Source organism: Acomys russatus, chromosome 19 (assembly GCF_903995435.1).
Source record: "Acomys russatus chromosome 19, mAcoRus1.1, whole genome shotgun sequence".
NCBI lineage: Eukaryota > Metazoa > Chordata > Mammalia > Rodentia > Muridae > Acomys > Acomys russatus.
The window spans coordinates 63,597,206-63,622,558 of NC_067155.1; the positions used below are offsets into that span (position 1 = coordinate 63,597,206).

General features: G+C 54.1%; 2 protein-coding genes across 10 annotated transcripts in view; one reads left to right on the top strand and one right to left on the bottom strand.

Annotated features, from left to right (window-relative positions):
* The window catches only part of Sez6l (seizure related 6 homolog like), a 160,551-nt gene that overhangs the window by 103,978 nt on the left and 31,220 nt on the right, over positions 1-25,353 (top strand). For all 9 annotated transcript variants that reach the window (XM_051161730.1, XM_051161731.1, XM_051161732.1 and 6 more), the window contains exons 3-9: positions 386-519; positions 1,279-1,471; positions 1,956-2,141; positions 7,222-7,387; positions 8,083-8,249; positions 9,582-9,776; positions 11,315-11,453. In XM_051161730.1, coding sequence (XP_051017687.1) covers positions 386-519; positions 1,279-1,471; positions 1,956-2,141; positions 7,222-7,387; positions 8,083-8,249; positions 9,582-9,776; positions 11,315-11,453 — 1,180 coding nt within the window. The remainder of the gene's footprint in view (positions 1-385; positions 520-1,278; positions 1,472-1,955; positions 2,142-7,221; positions 7,388-8,082; positions 8,250-9,581; positions 9,777-11,314; positions 11,454-25,353) is intronic.
* Positions 21,543-22,876, bottom strand: LOC127202909 (coiled-coil domain-containing protein 121-like). Its single transcript, XM_051161734.1, has one exon. It carries the CDS (start codon positions 22,874-22,876, stop codon positions 21,551-21,553), a length of 1,326 nt encoding a protein of 441 aa, XP_051017691.1. The 3' UTR covers positions 21,543-21,550.

A 25,353-nucleotide genomic window follows, 5' to 3' on the forward strand; every position in this document is an offset into this window, starting at 1 on the left:
GTAGTAGAATGGCATTCTGTCTAAGGCTGAGTGGGGCTGCCCCTGGTGACTCCTTACTGCATGCAGGACAGAGAAGAGGCCAGTGAAAACAAGGCAGCAATTCCCACTCAAGATCGTGGTTGCTGGTTCTGACCTTGGCTCCTCTGCCCTTCTACAGATACTCTTCTCAGCTTCTCCTCCCCTGCAGCTTCTCCTTCCTGTTGCCCAGCAGCAGAGTCATGGCTGCTTCTGTGGGTGCATGGGTAGGGGTGGACAGTAAAGCACAGACCCCCAAGAGTCAGGCGGGGCTCCCCTCACCCCCGCCACAGCCTATCTGTGAGGGAGGCAGGTGGGCGGCAGCGCCCTGTATCCCAATGGTGATGTTCGGTTCTCCGTTTCTCCGTAGCTCTCTGCAGTGTGAGCTTCTCTGACCCCGAGGGATATATCGACTCCAGTGATTTCCCGCCGCAGCCCGTCAGCAGCTTCCTGGAGTGCACGTACAATGTGACGGTCTACACTGGCTACGGGGTGGAACTGCAGGTAGCCTAGAGCACCTGGCATGCCTGGGCTCAGTTGGCCTTACTGTCACGTCTCCTCTCCTCAAATCAGGGTGATTTTAGTTGGTTGGTTTTTTTTTTTTTTTTTTTAAGGTAGGTGGGTTTGTCCTTCTATTGTCTTTTTAAAGACTTATTTATTATGTATACAGTGCTCTGCCTGCATGTACACTTGCACACCAGAAGAGGGCACCAGATCTCATTATAGATGGTTGTGAGCCACCATGTGGTTGCTGGGAATTGAACTCAGGACCTCTGGAAGAGCAGCCAGTGCTCTAAAATGTTGAGCCATCTCTCCAGCCCTTTTTAGTTGGGTTTTATAGGGAGTAGGAGTTCCCGAGTGCACATCCCACTGAAGACGTGAAGAGAGCGTGCTGGCAGAGCGTTAGATGCATCAGCCAGAAGGGAAGTCCCGTATTGATCTGCTTATTACACCCAAGCAGGCATCACATACTACACGCACATGTGTGTGCGCGCATGGGTGCACAGTACCTCCCATTAACAGCAAGTGCCAGGAGAAGGGCGGCTTGCCCTGAGGCGTAGCCACAGTGGAGAAGAGAGAAGTCCTGGAGACGAGGGTGCCCCTTGCTCAGGGCTCGCCGGTTCACACAGACAGGAGTGCGTTGAGTCAGTGGCCACTGGGTACCCAGTGCATCTATAGGCACAGGGGACCCCTCTCCACCCCCTCCGAGCCGCGCCTCTGTTACCCCAGCTCTCTCTCTCTGTCTACCCCGTGTGATCCCAGGTGAAGAGTGTAAACCTATCCGAGGGGGAGCTGCTCTCCATCCGAGGGGTGGACGGTCCCACCTTGACAGTCCTCGCCAACCAGACCCTGCTGGTGGAGGGCCAGGTGATCCGTAGCCCCACCAACACCATCTCTGTCTACTTCCGGACCTTCCAGGATGATGGGCTCGGGACTTTCCAGCTGCACTACCAGGGTAACATCCAGATGGAGGCACTGACCTCACTTTCCTCTGACTTTTTTGGTGTGTGTGTGTGCCGGGGACCCCACTGGCACTCTGATAAAATCCACAGTATCCTCCTCTCTGGCTGAGAGCAATGGTTTTTAAAGCCAAGAAAGGACTGTGCATAATTTTGGAACAGGAAACGGCTCAGGCAAAGAGCTCGCCGTGCAAGCACAAGGAGCTGGGCTTCTGTCCCCAGAACCCACATAAGGAGGCAAAGCCGGGCACAGCGGCAGCCACAGCGGTGGCAGGTGGGGACAGGAAGATTCCTGGGGCTTGGTGTCCTGCCAGCTTGGCCAAAGCATCAAGCTCCAGGCCAGTGAGAGATCCTACCTCAAAAACAGCCTTCGCAGGGTCCCCTCTGTCCTCAGCTCAGAGCTGTTGCCAGGATGTGGGTCACGCTGCTGCTGTGTCCCCAACTCCGGGCTGACCCGCTGTGTTCCTCCTCTCTCCCCAGCCTTCATGCTGAGCTGCAGCTTTCCCCGCAGGCCTGACGCTGGAGACGTCACCGTGATGGATCTGCACTCGGGTGGGGTGGCCCACTTCTACTGCCACATGGGCTATGAGCTGCAGGGAGCCAAGACGCTGACCTGCGTCAATGCCTCCAAACCCCACTGGAGCAGCCAGGAGCCTGTCTGCTCAGGTACCACCGGTGTTCACCAGACGGGACGTGGGAGGCGACACCCTCTAGGGCAGCGGTTCTCAACCTTCCAGATGCTGCGACCCCTTAATACAGTTCATCCTGTTGTGGTGACCCCCCAAAACCATAAAATCGTTCCATTCCTACTTCCTAACTGTAATTTTGCTACTGTTATTATAAATCATAATGTAAATATCTGATATGCAGGGTATCAGATGTGTGACCCCTGTGGACGGGTCACGACCCACAGGTTGAGAACCGCTGCACCAGGGCATCTGGCGTAACCTTGGGCAAGGCTCCTATCCTCCGGGCGGTGTTGTGATAAATGCACAGAGCATGAAATCGGCTCCTGGCCACTTACCGCGTCACAGTGCTCTGTACCACCACCACTCTGCCCATCAGCAGTCTCGAAGCAGCCTACCAGGCGGTGGCCGCTGTCTTCTTTGCATATTCTGCATGCTGAGTCATCAGACATACGACACCCCGCCCACACCCCAGATTTTTCCTTGGTGATCTGCCAGTTTCGAGGCCTCACGCAGGCGGCATGCGTGCGGCTTCTTCCACTCCCCACAGGGTTTTCAAGATCTACCAGTGTTGCAGCCTATATAAATGTGTCGCTCCTCTTCATGGCTGAGTAATATTCCATTGTGAGGGTTGTGCTCGGTTTTGTTTACTCGTCCATCACTGGACATGGAAATTACTTCCGTTTTTTTTTTTTTTTTTTTTTTTTTTTTTTAATTGAAGTAACTGCTCTGCTCGGATCACAGAAATCAGTTTTGACTTCTCTTAAATACGATCCTCAGAGCAGAGTTGCCAGGATACATAGGGCAACCCCTACAGGCCCACTCTCCGACCGCAGCCACACCACCTCACCTTCCCCCTGGTGGTCCAGTGGCTCGTGCCTGCCAACCCTCCCTGACCCACTATGTTCTGTGTTCTGAAATCAGCACAGTAGGTCTATGGGCTCCTCTGTCACTCGTCTTTTCAAATGCTTTCATATGCTCTTGCAGCTGTCCGTGTGCCATCTCTAAAGAAAGGGCTCTTCAACCTCTTTGTTCAAGAGGCTACTAGGTTGTTATTGTACTGTATGCACTCTTTACATATGCTGGATCGAAGCCTTTACGAGATACGATTTGCAGGCCTCTCCCCCTGTTCTGTGGTCTTCTTGTGACACCACCTGTGACACCACCCTTTGTATAACAATGAAGTCTGACTCACCCCTGCTTCTCTTGTTGTTTGGACTTGGCGGGTGATGTTTTGTTTTGTTGAGCTAAGTCAATGTGAACTCAGAAGTTGGTGACAGCCCCCAACTAAGGTGGTCTGATGCCCCCCGGTGGAGAGAGGTGGATGGTGCAGGCCTGCGGGTGGACTCCAGTACTTCAGGGCCAGTGGATCCATCATCCTGCCAGCACCTGGATCATCCATTGTTTACTGGGTTCTGCATCCACGGTTGGAGCCACGAAGGCCCTGCTGTCTTGGAGCCTCCACTCTGGTGCAGGATATGTATCTTAGTTACTGCTCTGTGGCTGTGAAAAAACATCATGGCTAAGGAAATTCTTTTTTTTTTTTCCAAGACAGGGTTTCTCTGTACAGGCTTGGCCTGCACTTGCTTTGTAGACCAGGCTGGCCTTGAATTTACAGAGATCCGCCTGCTTCTGCCTCACGAGTGCTGGGATTAAAGGCGTGCACCACCACCCCCAGCTCAAAAAAATACTTTAAAAAAAAAAAAAAAAAGCATTGCCAGACACTGTGGCACTCTCCTGTAATCCCATAATCCCAGCAGAGGAAGGAGAATCTCCATGAGTTCAAGGCCAGCCTGGTCTACAAAGCAAGTCCAGGATAGCCAAGGCTACACAGAGAAACCCTGCCTCGGGGGGAAAAAAGGCTTTTAATTGAGGGCTTGCATACAGTTGCGGGACGTTAGTCCATGACCATCGTGGTGGGAAGCCGACGGGCACGGCACTCGAGCAGTCACTGAAAGCTGTATATCAGGATTCATATGCAGGAGGCAGAGAGAATCACTAGGCACGGGCGTCTGAAACTGCAAAGCCCACCCCTAGCAACAAACAAATTTCCTTCGACAAGGCCACACCTCCTAAATCCTTCCCAAACAGTTCCAGTCCGGGTGACTAAGCATGAAAACAGATGAGCCTATGGGGGACATCCTTACCCAAACCACCACAATATGTGACAAGATCAGAAAACACGGTGCGTTGGGGTGATGGTGGGGAGGGAGCAGGGAGTGCCAGGGAACCGCCAATAAGGGTAGTGTCACAGAGCAGGTGGGGACAGGAGAACCCTGTCACCATGAGAGAAAGGGCTCAGGGACAAGAGGTAATGATAGGCCAGAGACCGGGGAAGGCCATGGAAGCTGACAGGGAGGCGTACGTCTCCAGCGAGGATGTACGTCTGCCAGCGAGCCGGCCTGTGCAAAGGCCCAGGGGTGAAAGGGCTCAGCAGGGGTGAGGAAGTGAGAATGTATCAGCATCGCTTGGGAGGCAGAGGCAGGTGGATGTCTGTGAGTTCAAGGCCAGCCTGGTTTCCACGGAGAGTTCCAGGGCAGCCAGAGCTACATAGTGAGACCCTGTCTCAAACAAATAAACAAACAAAGAACTCTACTGACCTGTCAGAAGATGATGGGATGGTTGTAAGCAGCTACCTGTTCCTCATGAGGGACCTGTCAGGGGTGACCCAGTCACCGTGAACACACCTCAGGTTCACAGGGCTCCATCTGCGACGCCTGTCTGTCACAGAGATGTGTCGCAGTGAAGGTTTGAGCCTCAGGCTGACTGACAGAGGGACACTGTCCCTGAGATGGAATAGGGAGGGAGCTCCTGTCCGCCCAGTCACACAGCTGATTCCACGGCAGAGGAGAGCTATCCAGCCTTCTGTCCTTCTGCCAACCAACTCCATCGTCTTGTCGTTCACCATAAGCTCTGTGGGTATCTACTGTGCATCAAACACTGAGCTGGGGTGCTAGGTGAGCCAAAGCAGGGAGCCATCCTCTATAACCCTCCTTTCTAAAGCATCACGTGTCACTGTGAAGGAGGCAGCGCAGGCCTGCGTCCCAGGGGGCTCTACTTGTTAGCTGCGTGTCCTTGAACCAGTGGCTTGATGCCTCTTAGCTTTGTCGACTCCTTTGTAAAGTGGATAGTTGTTATTTGTTCAGCAAGTACTTTATGAAGCCAAACACGGTGATGGGAACCTGCGTCCCCAGCACTCGGGAAGCTGAGGACAAAATTCACAGCACAAGGCCCATCTGGGCTACAGATGGAGACTCTCTCAGATTTTTAAGAATAAATAGAAATTAATATTTACCAAGCACATACCACAAACAATGTCACCTGGTGCTGGGGACCACTGAGACTTTCATCACAGCCAAGAGCCCAAGGTGTTGTGAAGTTGCAGAGAGAATCTTAGAGGGCAAAGGGCTGTGTCACTGTTGGCGTGAGGAGCTTAGAGGAAGGTGACACATTCATGAGTGCTTACCTGGCATACACAAAGACTGGGGCTCGATCCCCAGCACTGGGGGGGGGGGGGGGAGAAGAGAGGTGGAGGCAGGAGGATCTGCAGTTCAAGGTCATCTTCACCTACATAGTGAATTTGAGACCAGCCTGGACTACATGAGACCCTCATCTTTAAAAGAAAAAAGGGAGAAAACTATCAAAGGAGTTGAGGGGAGGGCACCTGTGTAGGGACTCCCAGGACATGGCAGAGGAGCCAGGAGCAGCTTTGTCCTCTGAGGAAGAGGCAAGCTCCTTAGCATAACTGGTGTGACCTGGACCCTTCTGCCTGTGCCTGCCAGTTTCTGCCTCTCTGGCGCTGGGGGAGGAGCCAGGGACCTGTGCTTAGACAACAAAGCTTCCTACAGGTCTTCCTCAAGGACCTTTGGGTCAGCTCTCCCAAACACTGTGACCCCCTCGGACAAACTCCCAGTACCTCCCCTTCTCTCTGCTGCAGCCAGACAGCTGTGCGGCTCCCGAGGGCCACAGGACGTCACTTAGCAATGTCACCTCACCCTTATTATTTTAACATAAAAGTGTTATATGGCGCTTCTGTGAAAAAGAAAACTCCAGAAACACAAATGTACAGGGGACAGGAACAAATCACTTTTATATCCGACGGTGTCAGCCTGCCCCTGCAGGCGGCTCACAGGGCCGGAGCAGGCAGGCTGTTTGCTTCTTCAAGCTCTGGGATTCACTGGGAGAAAGAAGACGGTGTTTGGTGGCTCCATGGAAACCCACGTGTGCTGGGAGTCTAGCTCTGGTTCTGCCTTTGGGTTTGAGGAGGAAGGCGGAGCTGGGCAGCCTCACCCACAAGGCAGTCCAAAACTCCAAAGCTTCCCATGGGACGAACTCCCAGGGTTTTTCATTCCTGGGTCAGGGTGCCCTGACAGCTTTAGCAGAGTTTCTGCTGAATTGCCTTTCGGGAGGTGGTCACCACCCATGTGGACAGGCACTCGCTGTAAGTAAGGAAGAGCATGCCTGTTGCCCATACCGCTGTTTTGCCAGTGTTTTCAGCCTGCCACTGGGCGGGTAAAAAGCAGAAAGCCGCCAGAGTTCCCTCCATTCTTATACTGCCAGAGGGTCTCCACACTAACCCCTCAATGCATGCCTCTCCTGTGAACTGCTCCCATCCACCCTTGGGATTCATCTCCTTAACTGGATGTCCAGGCATCGGGCCAGGGACACTTAACACGCTTGACTGCCAAGCCTACAGGGCCCGAGTTCAATCCCCAAGACCCAAGGGGATGGAAAAAAAGAGTGGATGCCTGTGGGTTGTCCTCTGACTTCCACACAGGCAGTGTGACATGAGCACAGGCGCACCCAGATGAATGAATGAATGAATGAATGAATGAATGAATGAATGAATGTGAGTTGTTTAATGACGGTCTAGGCACAATCAGCACCACAGAACAGTCTTTAAATCAGGCTCCTCCCTGCAGTGGCACACAAGGGTAGATGAATCCAGGTGTGGAAGGGGTTGACAGGAAAGCAGAGGGCTTGGGTGGGGTCAGGGAGATAAGCCTACTGCTCCCCGTCTCCTCTCCCCTCACACCTCACGCCTCACTCTCTGCACCCAGCCCCGTGTGGAGGATCAGTGCACAACGCCACCATTGGCCGAGTCCTCTCCCCCAGTTACCCTGGAAACGCCAACGGCAGCCAGCTCTGCGTGTGGACCATCGAGGCTCCGGAGGGTCAGAAACTTCACCTGCATCTTGAAAGACTGCTGCTTCACGAGAAGGACAGGTGAGCTGTCCACACCTGCCTCCTCCTGGGCTTAGAGCCGGGGGAGGAGGGTTGCAGGGGTGGCGGGGAAGGGGCCAGGGGTTGTGCAGTCTAGGTGTGGCTGAGCTCCAGGAAGAAAGTCCTGGGGAGGCTTATGAAGAGCCTAGGAAGTTAGGGGAGAGGGGACACACACTCTCTCTCTCTCTCTCTCTCTCTCTCTCTCTCTCTCTCTCTCTCTCTCTCTGCCTGGAGCTTCCTCTTAGGCATCTCTTTCCTGAATGGAACAAAGAGGTGCATCCATATATTGAGCACAAAGCCATAATTAGGCTCCAGGGAGAGCAAGCACAGCACAAACAGCAATGGCTCCTGGGAAGACAGGAAGTGGAGATGGAGAAACTGAGCTGTAGAGAGTGAGGCAGGCTGGGTGACAGATGACAGACGTTGGCCTGCAGAGCCCAGCTGCAGAGTGGGACTCTTGACTGACTACGCGTTGCTGGTCAAGCCCCTACCTCTTGGCCCAGAATGAGCCATGACACAGTAACTACTCCAGGCGCCCCTGTACTCACTGCAGCCCACTATGCATCCCTGAGGGACAAGGAGGACTGAAGTGGCGGGGTTTGAGTTCAGAGAGGAGAGGTGCACCCCTTTCCTCTCTGGCTGCAGTGTCACTGACCCAGGAAGACATGTCAGCATCCCTCTGTCCTCTCTCCGGCCAGGATGACTGTCTACAGTGGACGGACAAACACGTCGGCCCTCCTGTATGACTCGCTCAGAACGGAGAGCGTACCTTTCGAAGGCTTGCTGAGCGAGGGCAGCAGCATCCGCATTGAGTTCACGTCTGACCAGGGCCAGGCAGCATCCGCCTTCAACATCCGCTTTGAGGGTGAGAGAACCCTTCCTTGTTGGGTGGTAGCTTGGGACCAGTGAAAGTATGTAGGGGCTGAGTCTGGGCCTGCAATGGGGAATATGGGGTGCTAAGAGTGAGGGACCCAGTGCCAGACTGGCCCACGATTTCCGAGAGGGACTTTCCTTTTTATTAATACCATCTTCCAAGCACCTCTTGTCCCTGGCATGCTCCCTCCCTCTTTCCCTCTCTCTCTCTCCCTCCCCCTCCATCCTTTTTTCTTTCTTTTTTTTTTTTTTTTTTTTTTTTTTTTTTTTTTTAGACATGGATCTCATGTAGCCCAGGCTAGCCTCAAACTCAATAAGCAGACCAGGATGGCCTTGGATGTCTGATCCTCCTGCCTCTCCCAAGTGTCAGGATTACAAGCATAAACTACCCATGCCTAGTTCACACAGCGCTGGGGCCTGAGGCCCCTGGGTGCTAGGCAAACATTCTGTCAAAGGAACCTTATTTCCAGCTGCTTCTCTTTCATTTTGGCTTCTTGAGGCAGGGTGGCTCTAATATTCCTGGCTGGCCTTGAACACACGGCCTGTCCATGCCCCCTCCCCACGCCGCCCCCACCTCAGCTTCCCTGGTGAGGGAGTCACAGGTGCGTGCCACCACACACCTGTGTGTCTTCCCTGTGTGACTCTCACCACACAGACATGTGGAACCATGGCCTCCACTCGCGTGAGAACAGTCAAGGTGGAAGAAGCTAGGGAGCCTGCCTGAAGGGAGCCTCACTTACGGTGAGGTTAAGATGGCTGCCAGCCTGCCTCGAAGTCTTCACCATTGCTCTGCTCCCCGCAGCAATGTCCCTCGGGATATAGCCTCCTTCAAAGAGCAGCCTGAGGCTCTCTGGCCCAGACCACGGTGTTCCATGTACCCTAGGGACTGCGGCTCACACTCGCCTAGAAGCGGGTCCCCAGTGACGGACAGACATTGTGTGTCCAATGGCAGGACCAAGAGCGCTGGCACAGAAAGGACTGGAGACACTATATCTCTTTGGTGTTAGGGGCAGGAGGCTTTATCTTCATTACACGTGAGAAAAATGAGATCCCAGGAGTCCAGGTGCCTAGCCCAGGTCAGAAGCACCATCCTGTTCTGAGGCAGGGTCCCCCTCAGAAGCCCAGGCTGTCCTGGAAATTACTGTGCGGCTCAGGCTGGCCTTGAACAATGTCCTGCCTGTCTTATGCTCTCTGCAGCTAGGATTACAGACATGAGCCTCCATGCCTCGCTCCAGAATGCCTTTTCTTTACATTATTTCTAAGCAGTAAGGGGTGTGTCCTTTATAGCGTCTGTCCACTACCCCTCTCTGTGTCCCCACCTCAGCCTTTGAAAAAGGTCACTGCTATGAACCCTACATCCAAAACGGGAACTTCACCACGTCCGACCTCACCTATAACATCGGCACCATTGTGGAGTTCACCTGCGACCCTGGCCACTCTCTGGAGCAGGGCCCAGCCGTCATCGAGTGTGTCAACGTTCGAGACCCATACTGGAATGACACGGAACCGCTATGCAGAGGTGAGCCACCACCTCCTCTAAGGCCAGAGTGGCCAGGGCCTCAGCCTAGAAGGTGTGGCCACATTACACACTGGTTTTAGGATGAAACCCTTTCTAGACAAACGGTCCTCTGGATCTGGTTGCTGCTGGTTCTTGGTGGAATCAGGAACTGATGCTCCTTGCTGCAGGCCCAGGACCTACGGTGCACGGGGGGGGGGAGCCCCACATGGGTGTCAGCTCCTATAGACCAACCCCACTTCTCACTCTCCTGCAGTGCACAGCCCAGTCAACAGCACATGGCAACCTCGGGTCTCAGGAGTGACCATCACTGCTGTTCCTAACCGGGCACCCTGTGAGGGCAGCTATGTGCCTCATGACAACACCCTTTCTCCAGCCACATGCAGTAGACACCAGCCCCACTTAGGGTGAGAAATCAGATAGGAAGAAGGCACCCCCAAGAGCATTCTAGGGTCACTGGAAGAGATAGAGTGTGCTCAGAGGCTAGACAGTGCTGGCTGTGACAACTATACTCACACACATCGGCTGCCTACTTCCTGTGTCCAGAACCACTGAGCCCGCCATGTGGAGGAGTTGAGGGTGTCCCCACTCCTGGCAACCACCTGGCAGCTGGCATGAAGTCATTGCCTCGCTCTGGTGAGGGATTGGCCCCTGAATTAAATGTGCTGCATCAACAGAGCAGAACTTACTGAGTCTCCAGCCTCCGCCATACTGGGGACTCTCCAAGGCGGTGGGACTGCGAGGGCAGCCGCCGTTGCCACCCGAGCCCTCCCTGGGGCGAGGCGAGGTGCTGCAAGCTGGCATGGTGACCTCACTCCATCATGAGTCACTGGGCCAGGGAGAGCGTTTGCTGAGCACACCAAGAAGGAAGCTGATACTGTGAGACCATATCCAACGCTGTTGGAACAGTGGGAGCTGGTGGGAAGTGGGAGCTGTCCTGACGGGGAAGACACGGCTAACCTCTGCCCTCTCAGAGCTGCAGATGAGGCCAGTAGCCTCTCAACACACACACACACGCATGCACACACACGCACACATACACACACACACACGCACACATACACACACACACACGCACACATACACACACACACACGCACACATACACACACACACGCATGCACACACAAGCACAGGCACACACAGGCAGGAACACATGAACACATGCACGCACAGGCACAAGCACACACACACAAGCACAGGCGCACATACACACATACACATGTACACACATGCATGCACACACATACACAGTTGTGTAAATGCACTCACACGTGCACAACATGCAGGTGCATACATATACACATGCACACACACAATCACAGTTGTGTAAATGCACTCACACACACGCACACACATGCAGATGCATACACACGCACATGTACACACACACATGCTGCCCCTAACTCCACTCCACTCGGGCACGTAGACATATTACACAGGGCCCCGCAGATGCCAACTTTACCCCCCAGACTCCCAACCGTTGTGCTGTTGGCTTCCTCACGGTGGTATCTTCTTGTCTGCCTGTCTGCCTGTTACAGCCATGTGCGGTGGGGAGCTCTCTGCCGTGGCTGGCGTGGTGCTGTCTCCGAACTGGCCAGAGCCCTACGCAGAAGGCGAGGACTGCGTGTGGAAAATCCATGTCGGCGAGGAGAAGCGGATCTTCTTGGACATTCAGTTGTGAGTGTCTGAGGCGCCTTCACCCAGGCCCACCGCAGTGGGTGGATGGGGAGGAGGTGGCTTCGGCTTGCCTGTTTCAGCCAGGATTAACAACGTCTAGTACATGCCACAAAGCTACAGAGCCCGGAGCTGACACAGTAGTACAGCAGGCAGCGCACGAAGCTCGTGGCCCTAAGCTCGTTAACCCATTCTGCTAAAGAGACCGATGTTCAGGGAGGGCACATGCAGGCACTCACACGTGTGACTTAAGGGTCAAAGGTTCCTACTACGTGTGTGTGTATCTATTGTGAGTGGAGGTTGGGGTGTGCGTGTCACAGCGTGGGTGGGGCAGCATAGGGAGACACTTCTCTCCCTCTGCCTGTGGGTCCCGGGAATCAAACAGGGCTTGTCAGGCCTGGCATCAGGGGCCTTTACACACTGAGTCATCTTGCCTGCCGGCCCCCCAGTCTTTGAAGGACCAAATGGCCGGTGTGGGCGGGAGTGAAGGGGGCTGTGCCATGTGTCCCCGCGCCCCGCCGTACTACAGTTTGTTTTTCCTTATCTGCCTCCCGTGGCTAGCACAGATGTCCTGTCAGTCTGGGTCTTATTTTGCCATTCTCGGGTTGGGTCCAGATCTTGCCCTACACTGGGTGACTAGGACGTGACGACTGAAAGCGTTTGGTGGATAAGAACAGCTGCCCTAGTCTATGTCCCACGCTCCTGAGGATCAAGAACACACACACACACACACACACACACACACACACACACACACACACGCCCTCCCCCCGCCTTCCTAGGAGGCAACTCTGAGCCCAGGGTGAAGGTGATGCCTCTGGACGTTGTCACCCTGCCTGGAGGGTTGGGGGGTCAGTATCCAAGGACTGCTGGGATTGGAAGGTCAACGTCCAAGGACTGCTGGGATTGGGAGTCAGCGTCCAGGACTGCTGGGATTGGGGGGTCAGCATCCAAGGACTGCTGGGATTGGGGGTCAGCGCCCAAGGACTGTTGGAGAGGAGGCAGTTGGGGCTCCACAGGCTGAGAGAGCAGCAGCCACCTCCTCCCTCTGCCCTCTGTGAGATGGGGACAGGGACAGATGGTGGTATCTGGAGGAAAAGTCTCTCTGGCAGACCCATGTGATGAGAAGGTGCCAGAAGCAGGAGTTCAGTGGCCTCTGGCTCTGCATGCAGCCGGCGGGTCCCACATGCCCAGTAGCTTTGTCACGTATGTTCACCGTGTGAAGGGAAGAGCTCCCTCGCGGTGCCTGTGGTGCAATTTGACCGGACCCATCCCCAACCCTGTCTTGCCCCTGCTCTCTTTCAGTTCCTCTCAAAAAGTTCCACTTATCTTAAAACAAAAAACAAACAAACAAAAAAACCCTTAGGTTTTACATATGGAAGGAAATGTGGCGTTTGTCTGATTCCAGCTATTTTGTTTGACGTGATCGTCTCTGATTCCATCTATTTTCGTGAAAACGACATTCCGTTTTTCTTTATGGTGGAATACAGCTCGGTGTGTAAACACGCCACATTCTCTTTTTCCGCACATCTGTCCCCCGACATCTAAGCTAGCTATGTATGTCATTCGGCCATTGTGAGCAGCAGAGGCCCGGATGTGTGCAAGCTCTCTCTGTAAGGCTGACTCACGGACTTTGGAGACTACCCAGAGAACTGCCTGGGGTCCTACTTGTGGTTTCTGGAGGCCCCTGCACACCAATTCCCAACACGGCTGTCCTAGCGTGACTCCCACCCGCAGTGACCGCCTGTTCTCGATCACAGCCTTTCTGACGAGGGTGAAATGAGCCTCTGCTTTGTCCGTCCTTTGTGACTAAGGACGGTGAGCCTCTTCTCATCTCTGTCAGCCTGTGTTCGCTTTGGGGGAGCTGGCTGGCTGGCTCGTTTGCTCACTGATGTATAGGGTTGCTGGGGACTGTTTATTTTTCATGGTCTTTAGGGACAGTAGCTATCAATCCTTGGTGTGGCACTGGCGAAGATGCGCCACTCTGCCCACCACGTCTTAGCTCTGCTCGAATTCCACACAGCCCTGTCACTCGATTCTGGCTGCTTTCCCCTGAGCCACTGGACTCCCTCAGAGCCCCAACCCCGTGCCAGTATCTTGGGGTATTTTCTTATATTTCCCTAATAGTTGCAATTTCAAGTCTTAAAGTAAATTTTTTGATTCATGCTAACGGCATTTTTTTAAAAAGAATCTTATTTCTGTTATGTTACAAGTTTCCCCAGCACCATTGTTGAATATTTTGTCTTTTTTTTCCCAGTGTCTGATGTCAGACATCACATGACTATCACTGTTTGGGTTCATTTCTGGGTCCTCTATTTATTCCTCAGGGTGTGTGTGTGTGTGTGTGTGTGTGTGTGTGTGTGTGTGTGTGTACATGTGTGTGGTGTGTATACGTGTGTTGTAGTGTGGTATATTGTGTGGTGTGTGTGCATGTGGGGGGTGTAGTATGTATGTGTGCACATGTGGTGTGTGGTGTGCCTGGGTGTGGTGTGTGTGCATGTGTGTGCTGTGTATGTGTGCACATGTGGTGTGTGGTGTGTGGTGTATGGGTGTGTGGGTGTGGTGTGTGGGTGTGTATGGTGTGGTATGGGGTGTGTGTGCGTGGGGTGTGGTATGGTGTGTGTGTGTGTGTGTGCATGTGTGTGTGTGTGTGTGTGTGTGTGTGTGTGTGTGTGCTATGGTGTGCTATGGTGTATGGTGTGTGTGTGTGTGTGTGTGAGAGAGAGAGAGACCAGGCTGCTTGTGTGAAGCTGTCCCCACAGGTTGCTCCTGGCTTTCCTGCTCCAGCTGAGCCAACAGCCCCACGCATTCTGAACAGTTGATCTTCACAGGTCAGCGACAGAATTTACCTCCTTTGCTTCCCGGTTGTGTGAGGCTGGCCTCTTCTCTCTGGCTGTGGTTTCTCTGATTTTCAGTGGGTGACACAGGACATCAGTGTCTGCAATTCCTGGAGGTGGTGAGAATGCTGAATAGTGGCCAGGCAGCCAGGGGCCTGGGTAAGCCAGGGAGGGCAGCCAGAAGGAAGCATCTCTCCAGCGGGTAGAAAACACACAAATGAGGAGAGGCCAGGGCTCCAGCCGCAAAGACAACACACGCACGCGCACACGCACATGCACACGCGCGCGTGCTCACACTGGCAGTGAAGGAGGGGCCCTCCAATGAGGGAGACCTCCCTCAGCTCAAAGCTTCAGAGAGAAACTCCATTCTAGAGCAGTGCGAGGGCTGAGAACATGGCCTGGTGGGGCTTGCCTCACAAGCATGAGGACCCGAGTTCGGATCCCCTGCACTCATGAAGATTCCTGATGGGTATGGCTGCCCGCCTGTGATCCGAGTGCTTAGGGAAGAAGAGACTGGGGACTCTGAGGCAAGCGGAGCAGCTAGTGAGAGACTCTGCTTCAATAAGGAAGATGGCAAACAGTCGAGGAAGACGCTTGACATCAACCTGTGTCCTCTACATGCACACACATGTGCACACACGTGTACTCGTATGCATGTGAGCATGCACGCACACATACAGATGCACACACACACACACACACACACACACACACACACACACGCAAACAAGCTCTCTAAGGTCTTCTGTGGCTCCCACTTGCTCCTGTAATGAGTTAAAAACATACAATTCCACTCACGAGAACGTTGCCCCATGGAAGTTACCAGGCAAGCGTGCTAAGCTCTGAGCTTCAGTGGGAGAAGGAAAAATTGACTCCCAGGTTCTTGCTTCCTGAAGGGGGGTCCCATCCACCTTCAAGCCCCATCCAGTAAGCTGTTGAGGAACCCCACCCCCCGTTTTTTGCTCACCTTGGCCTCCTCTCCTTTGGAAACCTCCCAGATGTGCGGTTTTGCGGCATCTAACCGGCCGCCTTGGCCTGGCTGAGGGCAGAAGGAAAGTGAATCTTCTTTTATCCCTGCTGCGCACCAAATACTCAATTAACCTTCAGCTTGGCACCGGATCGGTTTTATCTCCACCTCAAAGCCTGCGTGTGACAAAGAAGCTCAGACCATTAACTCAAGAGTCCGTTCCTCCCCACAGCCAGGCCATGGCACCAGTGTCGGGCGGGGCATCAGCAGGCACGGGGTCCCTCTCTTCTTGTTATCCGGGCAGCTGAACAGAACATTGGCACCCCAGCTCCTCTCCTCCCAGTGTTTTGCAGCGACAGGTTCCCCTGTACAAATGTTAGAGGGGAGCTAAGGGAAGCCGTGACCTCCCAGCCCTGCAGGGCTAGACAGTCAAGCTAGGCAAGGAAGGCCACTGCGTGACATCACAGAGGCATAGACCTGGGGGCATGGGCAACCTCCACCGGCTCCTGCAAGTCTCCAGGGTGAGCCCTTTACTCTGGGTGGTGATTGGCTCTTTTCTCAAACCTCAAACAGGAGAGAGACAGCTTATCAAGGGGCTAGAGAGGGCGCTCAGGGGGGAAAGTGCCTGCTGACACACTGAGGATCTGAGTTCAAGACTGCAGCACTTGCATGAAGCCGTGTGTAGGGCAGCACGCTTCCGTGATCCCAGGGGTCCTACTGCAAGATCTGGGGGGCAGAGACCATGACCTGGGTCTCATTCACAATCTCCTAGGCTCCTCCAAGGGCTGCGGTCACTTCTCTGGCTCCGCCCTCTGCAGCACACACAACTCGTCTTCAATCCACTTCACCATTGCTGCTGTTCTCGGTGGTCATCCCATGGTACTGGCATCTCCAAAATTCTGGGATCTTCTGCAGCAACTGGGCTGCATTTTCACCAATAGCCTCTCCTGGGCGCTCTCTCTCTCTCTCTCTCTCTCTCTCTCTCTCTCTCTCTCTCTCTCTCTCTCTCTCTGATTTATATATTATGTGTATAGTGTTCTGCCTGCATGTACACCTACGTGCCAGAAGAGGGCACCAGATTTCACTATAGATGGTTGTGAGCCACCACGTGGTTTCTGGGAAGTGAACTCAGGACCTTCGGAAGAGTAGCCAGTGCCCTTAATCTCTGAGCCATCTCTCTAGCCTCTCCTGGGCTCTCTTCAGGGACCCCAGCCCTGCCGCGCAGTGCCAAGCCTCAGCTGCCCTCCATGACCCCTGGGTGACTCTTACACTACCAGGTTCAGCTGCCAGCATGAGGTACGACCTTGGCCACCTCTGGAGCGCAGCTTCTGTGTGCCCACCCTGAGGAAACAGTTCCTGGAAGGCTTCACCTCAGCAGTGCTGGTCTCTTCTTAATCACAGCTGATTCTGCAGCCCCAGCGGACCAGTATCCACTGTCCCTGCAAAGCTAAGGTTTCACTTTAGTGGTTCTGGTTTCTTGTTAACTGAAGCTGATTCGTCAGCTCCAGATGACCACGACCACGGAGTCTTCACACAAATGGTCCAGTGGAGTCTTTGCGTCCCCTGACACTGTACAAGCAGGGCCTCCATCGTCTGCGCTGCTCTGGAACAATCTCATCTTCCAAGCTCCCACAAAGCAGCTGACTGAGCTCTCAACACTCAATGGCTCTTCTAGTCAAAGTTACAAAGTCCTTCCACGATCCCCTCCCCCCTCTCCCTGGTGCATTGGGGACAAATCAGGTTTGTCACAGTGATACCAGGTACAGCCCTGGTACCAGCTTGTCTCAGGGTCTCTCTTGCTGTGATGGAACACCACGACCAAAGCAACTTGGGGAGGAAAGGGTTCACTTGGCTGACACTCCCACATCACTCACTGCTCATCCCTGAAGGAAGTCAGGGCAGGAACACAAAACGGGGCGGGAACCTTGAAGCAGGAGCCGGCGCAGAGGCCATGGAGGGGTGCTGCACACTGGCTTGGCTCCTCACGGCTTGCTCAGCCTGCTTACAGAATCTTGGACAATCGACCCATAGTTGGCCCCACTCACCGTGGCTTGGGCCTCCTCCCCCTCAAACACTGAAAAGGATGCCTTAGAGCTGGATCTTGTGGAGCTGTTTTCTCAGTAGAGGTTCCTTCTTTTCAAATAACTCTTGCTTGTGTCAGGTTGATGACATAAAACTGTCCATCACAGGAAAGGGATGATCCATGGGGACTGGGCTAGAGCCTGAACTAAGAATGGCCTGAAGAGACTCCTGGTAGAGTAGGGGGCCCAAGAGGCCAGTGCATGAAGCTATGACGACAAAGCCACAGTGGAGCCTACAAGAAGCGCCAGGACCATGGGGCCCCACCAAGGAAAGCTGCGGGCATAGAGCAGAGCCAGAGCAAGAGAGGCTACAGGTGGTAGACCCAACAAGCCGAGGGCTGTGGTGTTTCCCTGGCTAGGTTTCTGTCTTGCTTTGGTCTTTTCCTTTTCCTGCTGTGTCCTCATTCCCGAGCGAGCGCATTCACTCTGCCGTCGTACGGCTACATATACAGAATTTGTCTTTTGGCTTTGTGGGGGCTCCCAGCTAAGGGATTTCTAGAAGACCCAGGGGACTTCTGAAGTTGAAGTGAGTGCATTCTTAGAGCCACGAGATGGCAGTGGACCTGCAGGTGGACGTCAGGGACAGGATAGAATGTTGTGTGGTTGTGAGATGGCCCCCGCAGATCCACGTGTTTGACTACCTAGTTTCTACCCGCTAGTCTATTTTGGAAGGTTGCGGAGCCTACCTGGAGAAAGTTGGTCACTGGGGGTTGGCGGTGGTGGGGCGTGTGAGATTTTATCGTCACTTTCCTGTCCTCTGCTTCCTGAGTGCACACCCAATGGAACCAGACGATCCACGCCTCTGCTGCCATGCTTCCCGGCTAAGGTGGACGGCATCCCTTCCTGACCTGGAAGCCCAAATCATGCACCCACACTCCCTTAAGTAGCTTCTTGTCAGGATGTGGTCACAGCAGCTGACACGTTGTGGAAGGCCAGAGGCGGATCTGGGACCTCAAGGGGTCAACTGCTGTGGATGTCTGACATAACAGAAAGTGGCCAAGATCCAACCCTTGGGCCTCCCTGGAGAACGGGCTAAGCAAGCGCGCTGGGCTGTGTGGGTCGCTCTTTATTATTTCCACAGCCCCGTTCTCTTCCCAGCCGCTTTCTGAGTGCTCTGAAGCTGCACACAAATGGGTTTGCCCCGCCCCGGAAATTAGCAGTTTGATGGACGAATCACATGCATGCGTGTACATAATTCATATATAAATAAGTGCCTGGGCTTTGCCATCTCTCCATATGTTTGCCTGCCTGAGTACCCTTGAAAATGCCTCTTGGGACAACCTTTCAAGGGCGAGATGTCTGCACAAGGGTCCAACACTTGTCTGACTGGGCTAAAGAAAGACAGAGCGGCCAGCTCATCGCTTCTTCCTGAGTGCTCTGTGTAGTTGTAAACCTCGTTTGCCACCCCGACCCCGTACCGCGGCTCCAGGCCAGCTCCTCCCCACCTCCCCTAGCCAGAAGCAGCCTCATATTATTTTCTTCCTTATCTGTTTGTTTTGTTTTGTTTGTTTGTGTTTTGAGACAGGGTCTCTCTGTGTGGCCTTGGCTGTCCTGGACTCACTTTGTAGACCAGGCTGGCCTCGAACTCACAGTGATCCACCTGCCTCTGCGTCCAGAGTGCTGGGATTAAAGGCATGCGCCACCACGCCTGGCTTTTCCTTATCTTTCTGAAAGCTTCTAAAACACTTCCAAAAACAGGACACAGATGTGTGTGTGTGTGTGTGTGCGCGCGCACGCGCCAAAATAGAGGTACCCAGACTAACAAATTTCACTTGGGTTTGGTTAGGTCTCTGAACAGCAACATATGAAACAAAGTCATCACCAAGGAATTGTAAATAGATAAGGCTAGAAATAATGCAGGGTGTCCCCAGAGAGCAGACAGAGCTTTCTTAAACAGGAAGGCCACACACCCGGCCAGGCCGCACTGTGTTTGTGACAGCACGGAAATTCGTGGTGCTGCCATTGAGGGCACCAAGACCTGCCACGGATGGCTCTCGGATGGCTCTCGTGACTGTTTGCTCCCACTTTCTGACACAGCACTGAGCCAGACACACTTCTTGGAGACGTGGACCTGTGGCGTCCTCAGAGAACGGTGTGAACTGCTAGTTAAGAGCCCAGGCTCAGCTCCGAGACGGTGGCGCACGCCTGGAATCCCAGCACTCGGGAGGCAGAGGCAGGCGGATCTCTGTGAGTTCGAGGTCAGCCTGGTCTACGGAGTGAGTCCAGGACAGCCAGGGCTACACAGGGAAAACCCTAAGTGCAGTCTCCTATGGCCTGGGCTGGGGGCTCCTAACTGAGCCTCAGTGAATGCTTCCCTGATGCAGGAAGCACTGTTTCCCTGAAGCAAGGTGTAGTGTCGAGAGTTGTTCACGGCTGTCCAGAAGGGCTGCTGTGGGGAAGGTAGCGAGGAGGGGGAGCCGCGGGGTGAGACTGGGATGTGCCTGGGGCAAGGAGATATTGGAGAATGTTTGACTCTGTGGTCCATCAGTGCACAGGGTGCCCGGCGTGTTAACCAGTAACCTTCAGGTCCTAGAAGAACAGAGATGCAGCAACAGGATTCCCCGGGAGACGTTGGCGCAGTCACTGGGAAAGCATGTTTCCTCCCATAGGCTCTGATGGGGCCACGTGATCGGAGCTGAAACAGTCAGAGTTAGGGATCTGCCTCAGCTGGGTTATTACAATTGCTACGGCAAAAGACCGTGATGACGCAAGCTGACGAGGAAAGGGTTGACTAGCCTTACACTTCCACCTTGCAGTCCACCATCGAAGGAAGTCAGGACAGGAACTCAAACAAACAGGGCAGGAACCTGGAGGCAGGAGCTGGTGCAGAGGCTGTGGAGGGGTGCTGCTCACTGGCTTTGGTATTTTTCTGCCTACTTCAGACTACTGGAAACACCCACAGTGGGTGGATGTGACACACAGAGCAATAAACGCTCCATAGGGAGATGTCAGAGGGGACCGTTGCCCATCAGCTTCAAACACAAGGACTTGGCCACCTACTGGACCTCCCGTCCTCTGGCAGGGAGGTGCCACTGCCCCTCCCTCTTAAGCCCTCTGGGTGTCCTGTCCCCGTTGAGATGTACAGCCAACACTGAGACCCTGACCTCAGTCCTTTGCTGTCACAGCCCCGTCATAGGCCCTGGATTCCTGTCCCCTAAACATTTCCAAGCAGCCAGGAGCCCCCAGGTTCCTACTGTGTTGAATTTGTGGGATTGCCACCTTCCCCTGCACACAGTAGGTGCTCAGGTATTAAGTATGAGAGAGCCGCAGGCATCAGCATCGATTGCTCCTGAGAGTGCCGGGTGAGGCAGGCAGAGGCTGGACGGTCCTGCATGACGTGGGACATGGTCAAGTCACAGCCCCAGGCAGAGGCACTGTTCGCTCCATTATCCCTTTGCAATCTACGTGCAGTAGCCAAGTCTTCAAGGGTGCAAGCAGCTTTCATCTTAAGTCCCCCACAGATATTTGTTCCACACTAAAAAAAAAAAAAAAAAGGAGCTGTGTGCTTGGCTGATGATAAACAGGCTTTTATTTTGACTTTTGGTTTTCAATAACGTTGCTTAACATCAAAACATCTCACATGCAAGTTAAATCTGTAAGCCAAAGGTACATTCAGCAATTCATCTTCAGCGCAGTTTTGAATGAGATGGATCATTCTATAGCTAAGTGAAGGTTACAGTTCTACGGTGTAATGCTGAGGCTTTTTGCCTGGAGCATCGCCCAGGACTCAGAGAGCTGGTCATATTTTGTCACACGGGGCCACACTCCACATCACGACCCACAGCTCTGCAAACCAATCCAGCCTCAGCCGGGCACAAATGCAAAGAGGCCACTTCCCCAAATAACAGCCTGCATCCACCTAAGACACCGATGCTACCACTGTGAGGTGGGGTGGCTGTGTGGAAGGTGCCAATCCCAAAATGCACCCCGTTGTCATGACATCCACGCTAGGGCAGGAACTGAGCAGCAGGTCGGCTCCGGCTCCGCAGCAGGGAGCTTGGAAGGTATGGAGTGTGAGGAGGGAAGTGTGATGCTGTGGGGGGGGGGGGGCAAGCCCACGAGACAGCCAGGCCAGGACCCCTCTGCCCTCTGAGCAGTTCAGCCCGCCACCCCCTTGGTGTTCCTGTCCTCTTTGCACTATCTGATAGCACCTTCTTCCTTGCGTAGTTCCCCCAACTTCAGCTCCAGTCTGCCCCCCCCCGGGACGTGGCGTCATTACTTAGGATTGGCTTTGGGCCTGGCACTCAGGGGCCGGCCCTGTGTTGGGTGAGGAGCAGCCTGTGGTTTGGGGCGCCCGTGCTCCCGCTGCAGCAGGCGCTGCCTCCCCCGGGCCAGCGCCTCCAGGTACCACTGCTGCTCTTTCCCCTGCTGCTTTCTCTGCTCCAGCTTCTCCCTTCTGGCCTCCAGCTGGCAGAATTCCTCATCCAGGTGATGGAGCTGTGTCTGCAGCCTCCTGCCCTCAGCATTGATACCCTGGCAGAAGTCCTTGTGGGCCTGTTTGGCCGCGGCCTCCAAGGCCTTGGCCGTCCTCCTCAGTTCCCTGGTGATGTCCTCTCCCGACTCCAGCAGGCTGAGCTCCTCCACTCGCTTCTCCAAGGCGGCCCTTTCTTTCAGGAAGTGCCAGTGTCGGTCTCGGTCCATGAGGGGGATGTCGGCCACGACGCTGGCCTCCTCCCTCTCTAGGGCCGCTTTCTCCCTGTCCTGCCTCTTCCTCACCTGTGCAACAGGCCTCAGGGCCCTGAGCTTCCTCCTCAAGCCGGCCTCCAGCCTCCTGCCCTGCACCAGCTGCATCCCGAGCGTGGCTGTGCGAGAGGTAAAGCTGGAGAGCAGCTCTCGCCTCTTGTCCTCGATCTCCTGACACTGCTGGATGTAGTCCTTCCAGAGGGAGTCGTACTTGCTCTGGCGCTCCTCCCCTGCCTTCTTCAGGCGCTCCAGGAAGGACTTGTTTGCTGCCTCCTCCCAGGCCTGTGCTTCCTGTAGCTCCCTCGTGTCTTTCAGCAGCACCGCCCTCCGCAACTTCACCGCCTCCCTCTCCTTCTCCACCTGACTCATGGCCACCTGCATCTTCCACCTCACCTTCTTCTCCAGCCATGTCATAGACTCTGGCTTCAGGAACTTGTTGAGAATGGTTGTGTGTGGAGCCCCCGCAAGGGATTTTGGGAAACAGGCAGCAAAACTCTGGGAATCCTGGAGCTCACTGTTTCTGTTCTCCTGGTGTTTTAGGCTGATGCTGGCTCCTGAAGAGTAAGAGTTTGTGCCATGAGGCCTTCTGTCAAGGGAATAGACCCCGAAGTAGGGAAGATCCTCTACCTGTGTCTCCTGGTCCCTGGGGACTAGCGCTGGCCACCTCACCCTGAAGTTGTAGACAGCCTTCTTCCTGGCCAGAGGAGGCTTGTACCTCCATTCAAGAGGTTTCAGAAAATCACTGTCATGCTGCTCAGCAGGGAGGGTGGAAGGCCCTGAGGTCCTGGCCCCTTCCCTCTGTAGGAAGGTGGTGGCTTGCCTGCCCCTGCTAGGGTAACCTTGTTCTTGGGAGTCCATAGTCCCTTCACCTCCTGGATGCGGGGGGCATTGTCCTTTATAGACCCCCACTAGGGGATGCTCAGCATGGTCTCCAGGCTACAGTAGTCCTATCCATCCATCCTCTGGATCCCTCAAATCACCGCTTTCCCTGCATTGCACCAGCTCTGGCACTTCCCATGTGCCTTTGTCCAAGTCCTGGAACCAAATGGGTTCTCTGCACAATGAGGGCTCAGAATGTGGAATGCTCTGGGAGTCTCTCCAGTCCTTAGACTTGTTATGGCCTATGAATTGCGGGCAGAAGGCGCCTGGGCAGGGGGGGGGGGGGGGGGGGGGGCGCCTGGGACAGAGGGAAGACCTGCTGGGAGAGGGCGGGGCCCGGGGAGGGCGGAGCTCGGGGAGGATCCTGTAAGGTGGTGAGCTGGGAGTTGTCTGTGGGCGGGGCCTGTGGAAGGGAGGGGAGGGCCCGCGAACAGTGGGGGAGGGGGAGAGGTGAGGGCGGGGCCTGGATAGATCCAGCGCTTGAAGCTGTGGGCCAGTGCCCAAGCAGGGTTGGGAGAAAAGCTGCAGAGGCTTGGCGCCTATGTCAGGCAGCACCCGGGCTTTCTCAGCTCTGCCCGGGACTTCATTTGCACCTGTGACCTACACTGTGCTGGCTGGGCAGGAGCCCTGGGAGTGGGGGAGGTCGCCAAGGGCCTGGAGGGTCCAGGCTACTGGCTTCACTTCTCAGTGTGGAGTTTGGGCGCAGTCTGGTCTGTTCTTCTGGCTGTGGACACCCTCGGTGCCCGCTGGGTTCCCTGTGCCATGGCTGGTGTGTGAAAGGTGGGGCTTGCACAGCAAGCTACCTCAATTTCCCAGGAAGAGAGAGCCACCTCGGAATTGTGTCCTGTGCATCCACATTTGAGACATGCCCAAATGTGGACAGGGAGGAAAGCCTCCCACAGACAGAGCAGAGAGAGGATTCCAAGCTCGGCCACAGCACTAGCTGGCTCTCTCTGCCGTGAGCACAGCTGAGGGACTTCCCCAGGGAAGAAGGCACTTGCCTTGTGGCCCTAGAAGTTTCAGTGCCTCCTGGCAGGAAGCAGGGAGAGGTGTCCCTCTGTCTGGGGCCTTGGGAAGAGACTCCTGGCATAGGCCATGCATAGTCGATGGCCAGCTCCCTGTGCTACCACTGACCTCATGTCCTGCCCCAGTGCTGCTGTGTGCAGACAAACTAGGTGCCCAGGAAATGTGAAAAGGGGTGAGTGAAGAGTGAGAGACAAAGGGGAGAATCCGCAGGGTAAGTCAGGACTCAGGTCCCTTTCATCCCAGCACTGGGTGATGGCGGCAGAGGCAGCAGAGAGATCCCTGTGAGTTTGAGGCCAGCCTGGTCTCTAGGGCTAGATCCAGCGCTCCACAGTGAGGGAGGAAGGAACTTGGGATGCTGTCTTTCAGGGACAGGTGCATATGCCCGCTTCTGACCTCTGACCTCCCCTCTGCCTCAGCTCAGTTTAGACCTGAAATGGTGACCCCTTCAATTCCAGTCATATAGCTCAGGACCGCTTTGCCAATGTGGGGTCTTTGTGAATGCACATAAATTTTAGGATTTTGTGTGTGTGTGAGTGAGTGTGTGTGTGTGTGTGTGTGTGTGTGTGTGTAGAATGTTCTGGGGGGTTTGATTGAGATTGCACAGAATCTATAAATTTCTTTTGGTAGAGGGGTCACTTTCACAGAATTAATTCGAACATTAAGCTTGGGATGTCTTCCCACTTGCTCGTGTCTTCTCGATCGTAAAGTTCACAATGGAAGCCTTTCAATGCCTTGGCTAGGTTTATTCCTAGATACTCTGAGGCTGTGGGGAGTGGGGGTGCTTGTGACTGGGGGTGCTTCCAGCGTCTCAAGCTGGTGGTTATCAGCACATAGAAAGGCTACTTACTGCTTTTGTAAGTTGATTCTGTGTCCTGCCACTTTGCTGAATGAAAGTACATAATACCTTTCAGCGTCTAGAAGTATTCTGGTGGGAGTTTGGGATCTTTTATGTACAGTAGCATATGTCTGTTAATAGAGATCATTTGATCAGTTTTCCTAATTGTGTCCATTTAAATGATCTCTTCCTTTATCGTCCTGGCTGGTGCCTCAAGTGCTGTACTGAAGAGGGCGATAGTGGACAGCCCTGTCTCCTCACTGGTTTTGGCGGAATTGCTTAGATTTTTCCCCATTGAGGATGATGTTAGCCACCGGTGGGTTTATCATATGTAGCATTTATCTACTTCTTTCTATGACTTTTATCATGGAGGCATGTTGTATTTAGTCAAAGTTCTTTTTGTGTCTGTTTAGGTGATCACGTGTGCTTTATGCTTAGCCCATTTGTGTGACTTACTGCACTTGTTTATTTATATGTGTTGAGCTGAATTAATCCAACTTGGTCATAGTGGAAAATCTTTTTTTATCTATCCCTGTATTCACTGAGGATTTTTGCAACTATGTTCATCAGAAATATGCTGGCCGGTTACTGCGCT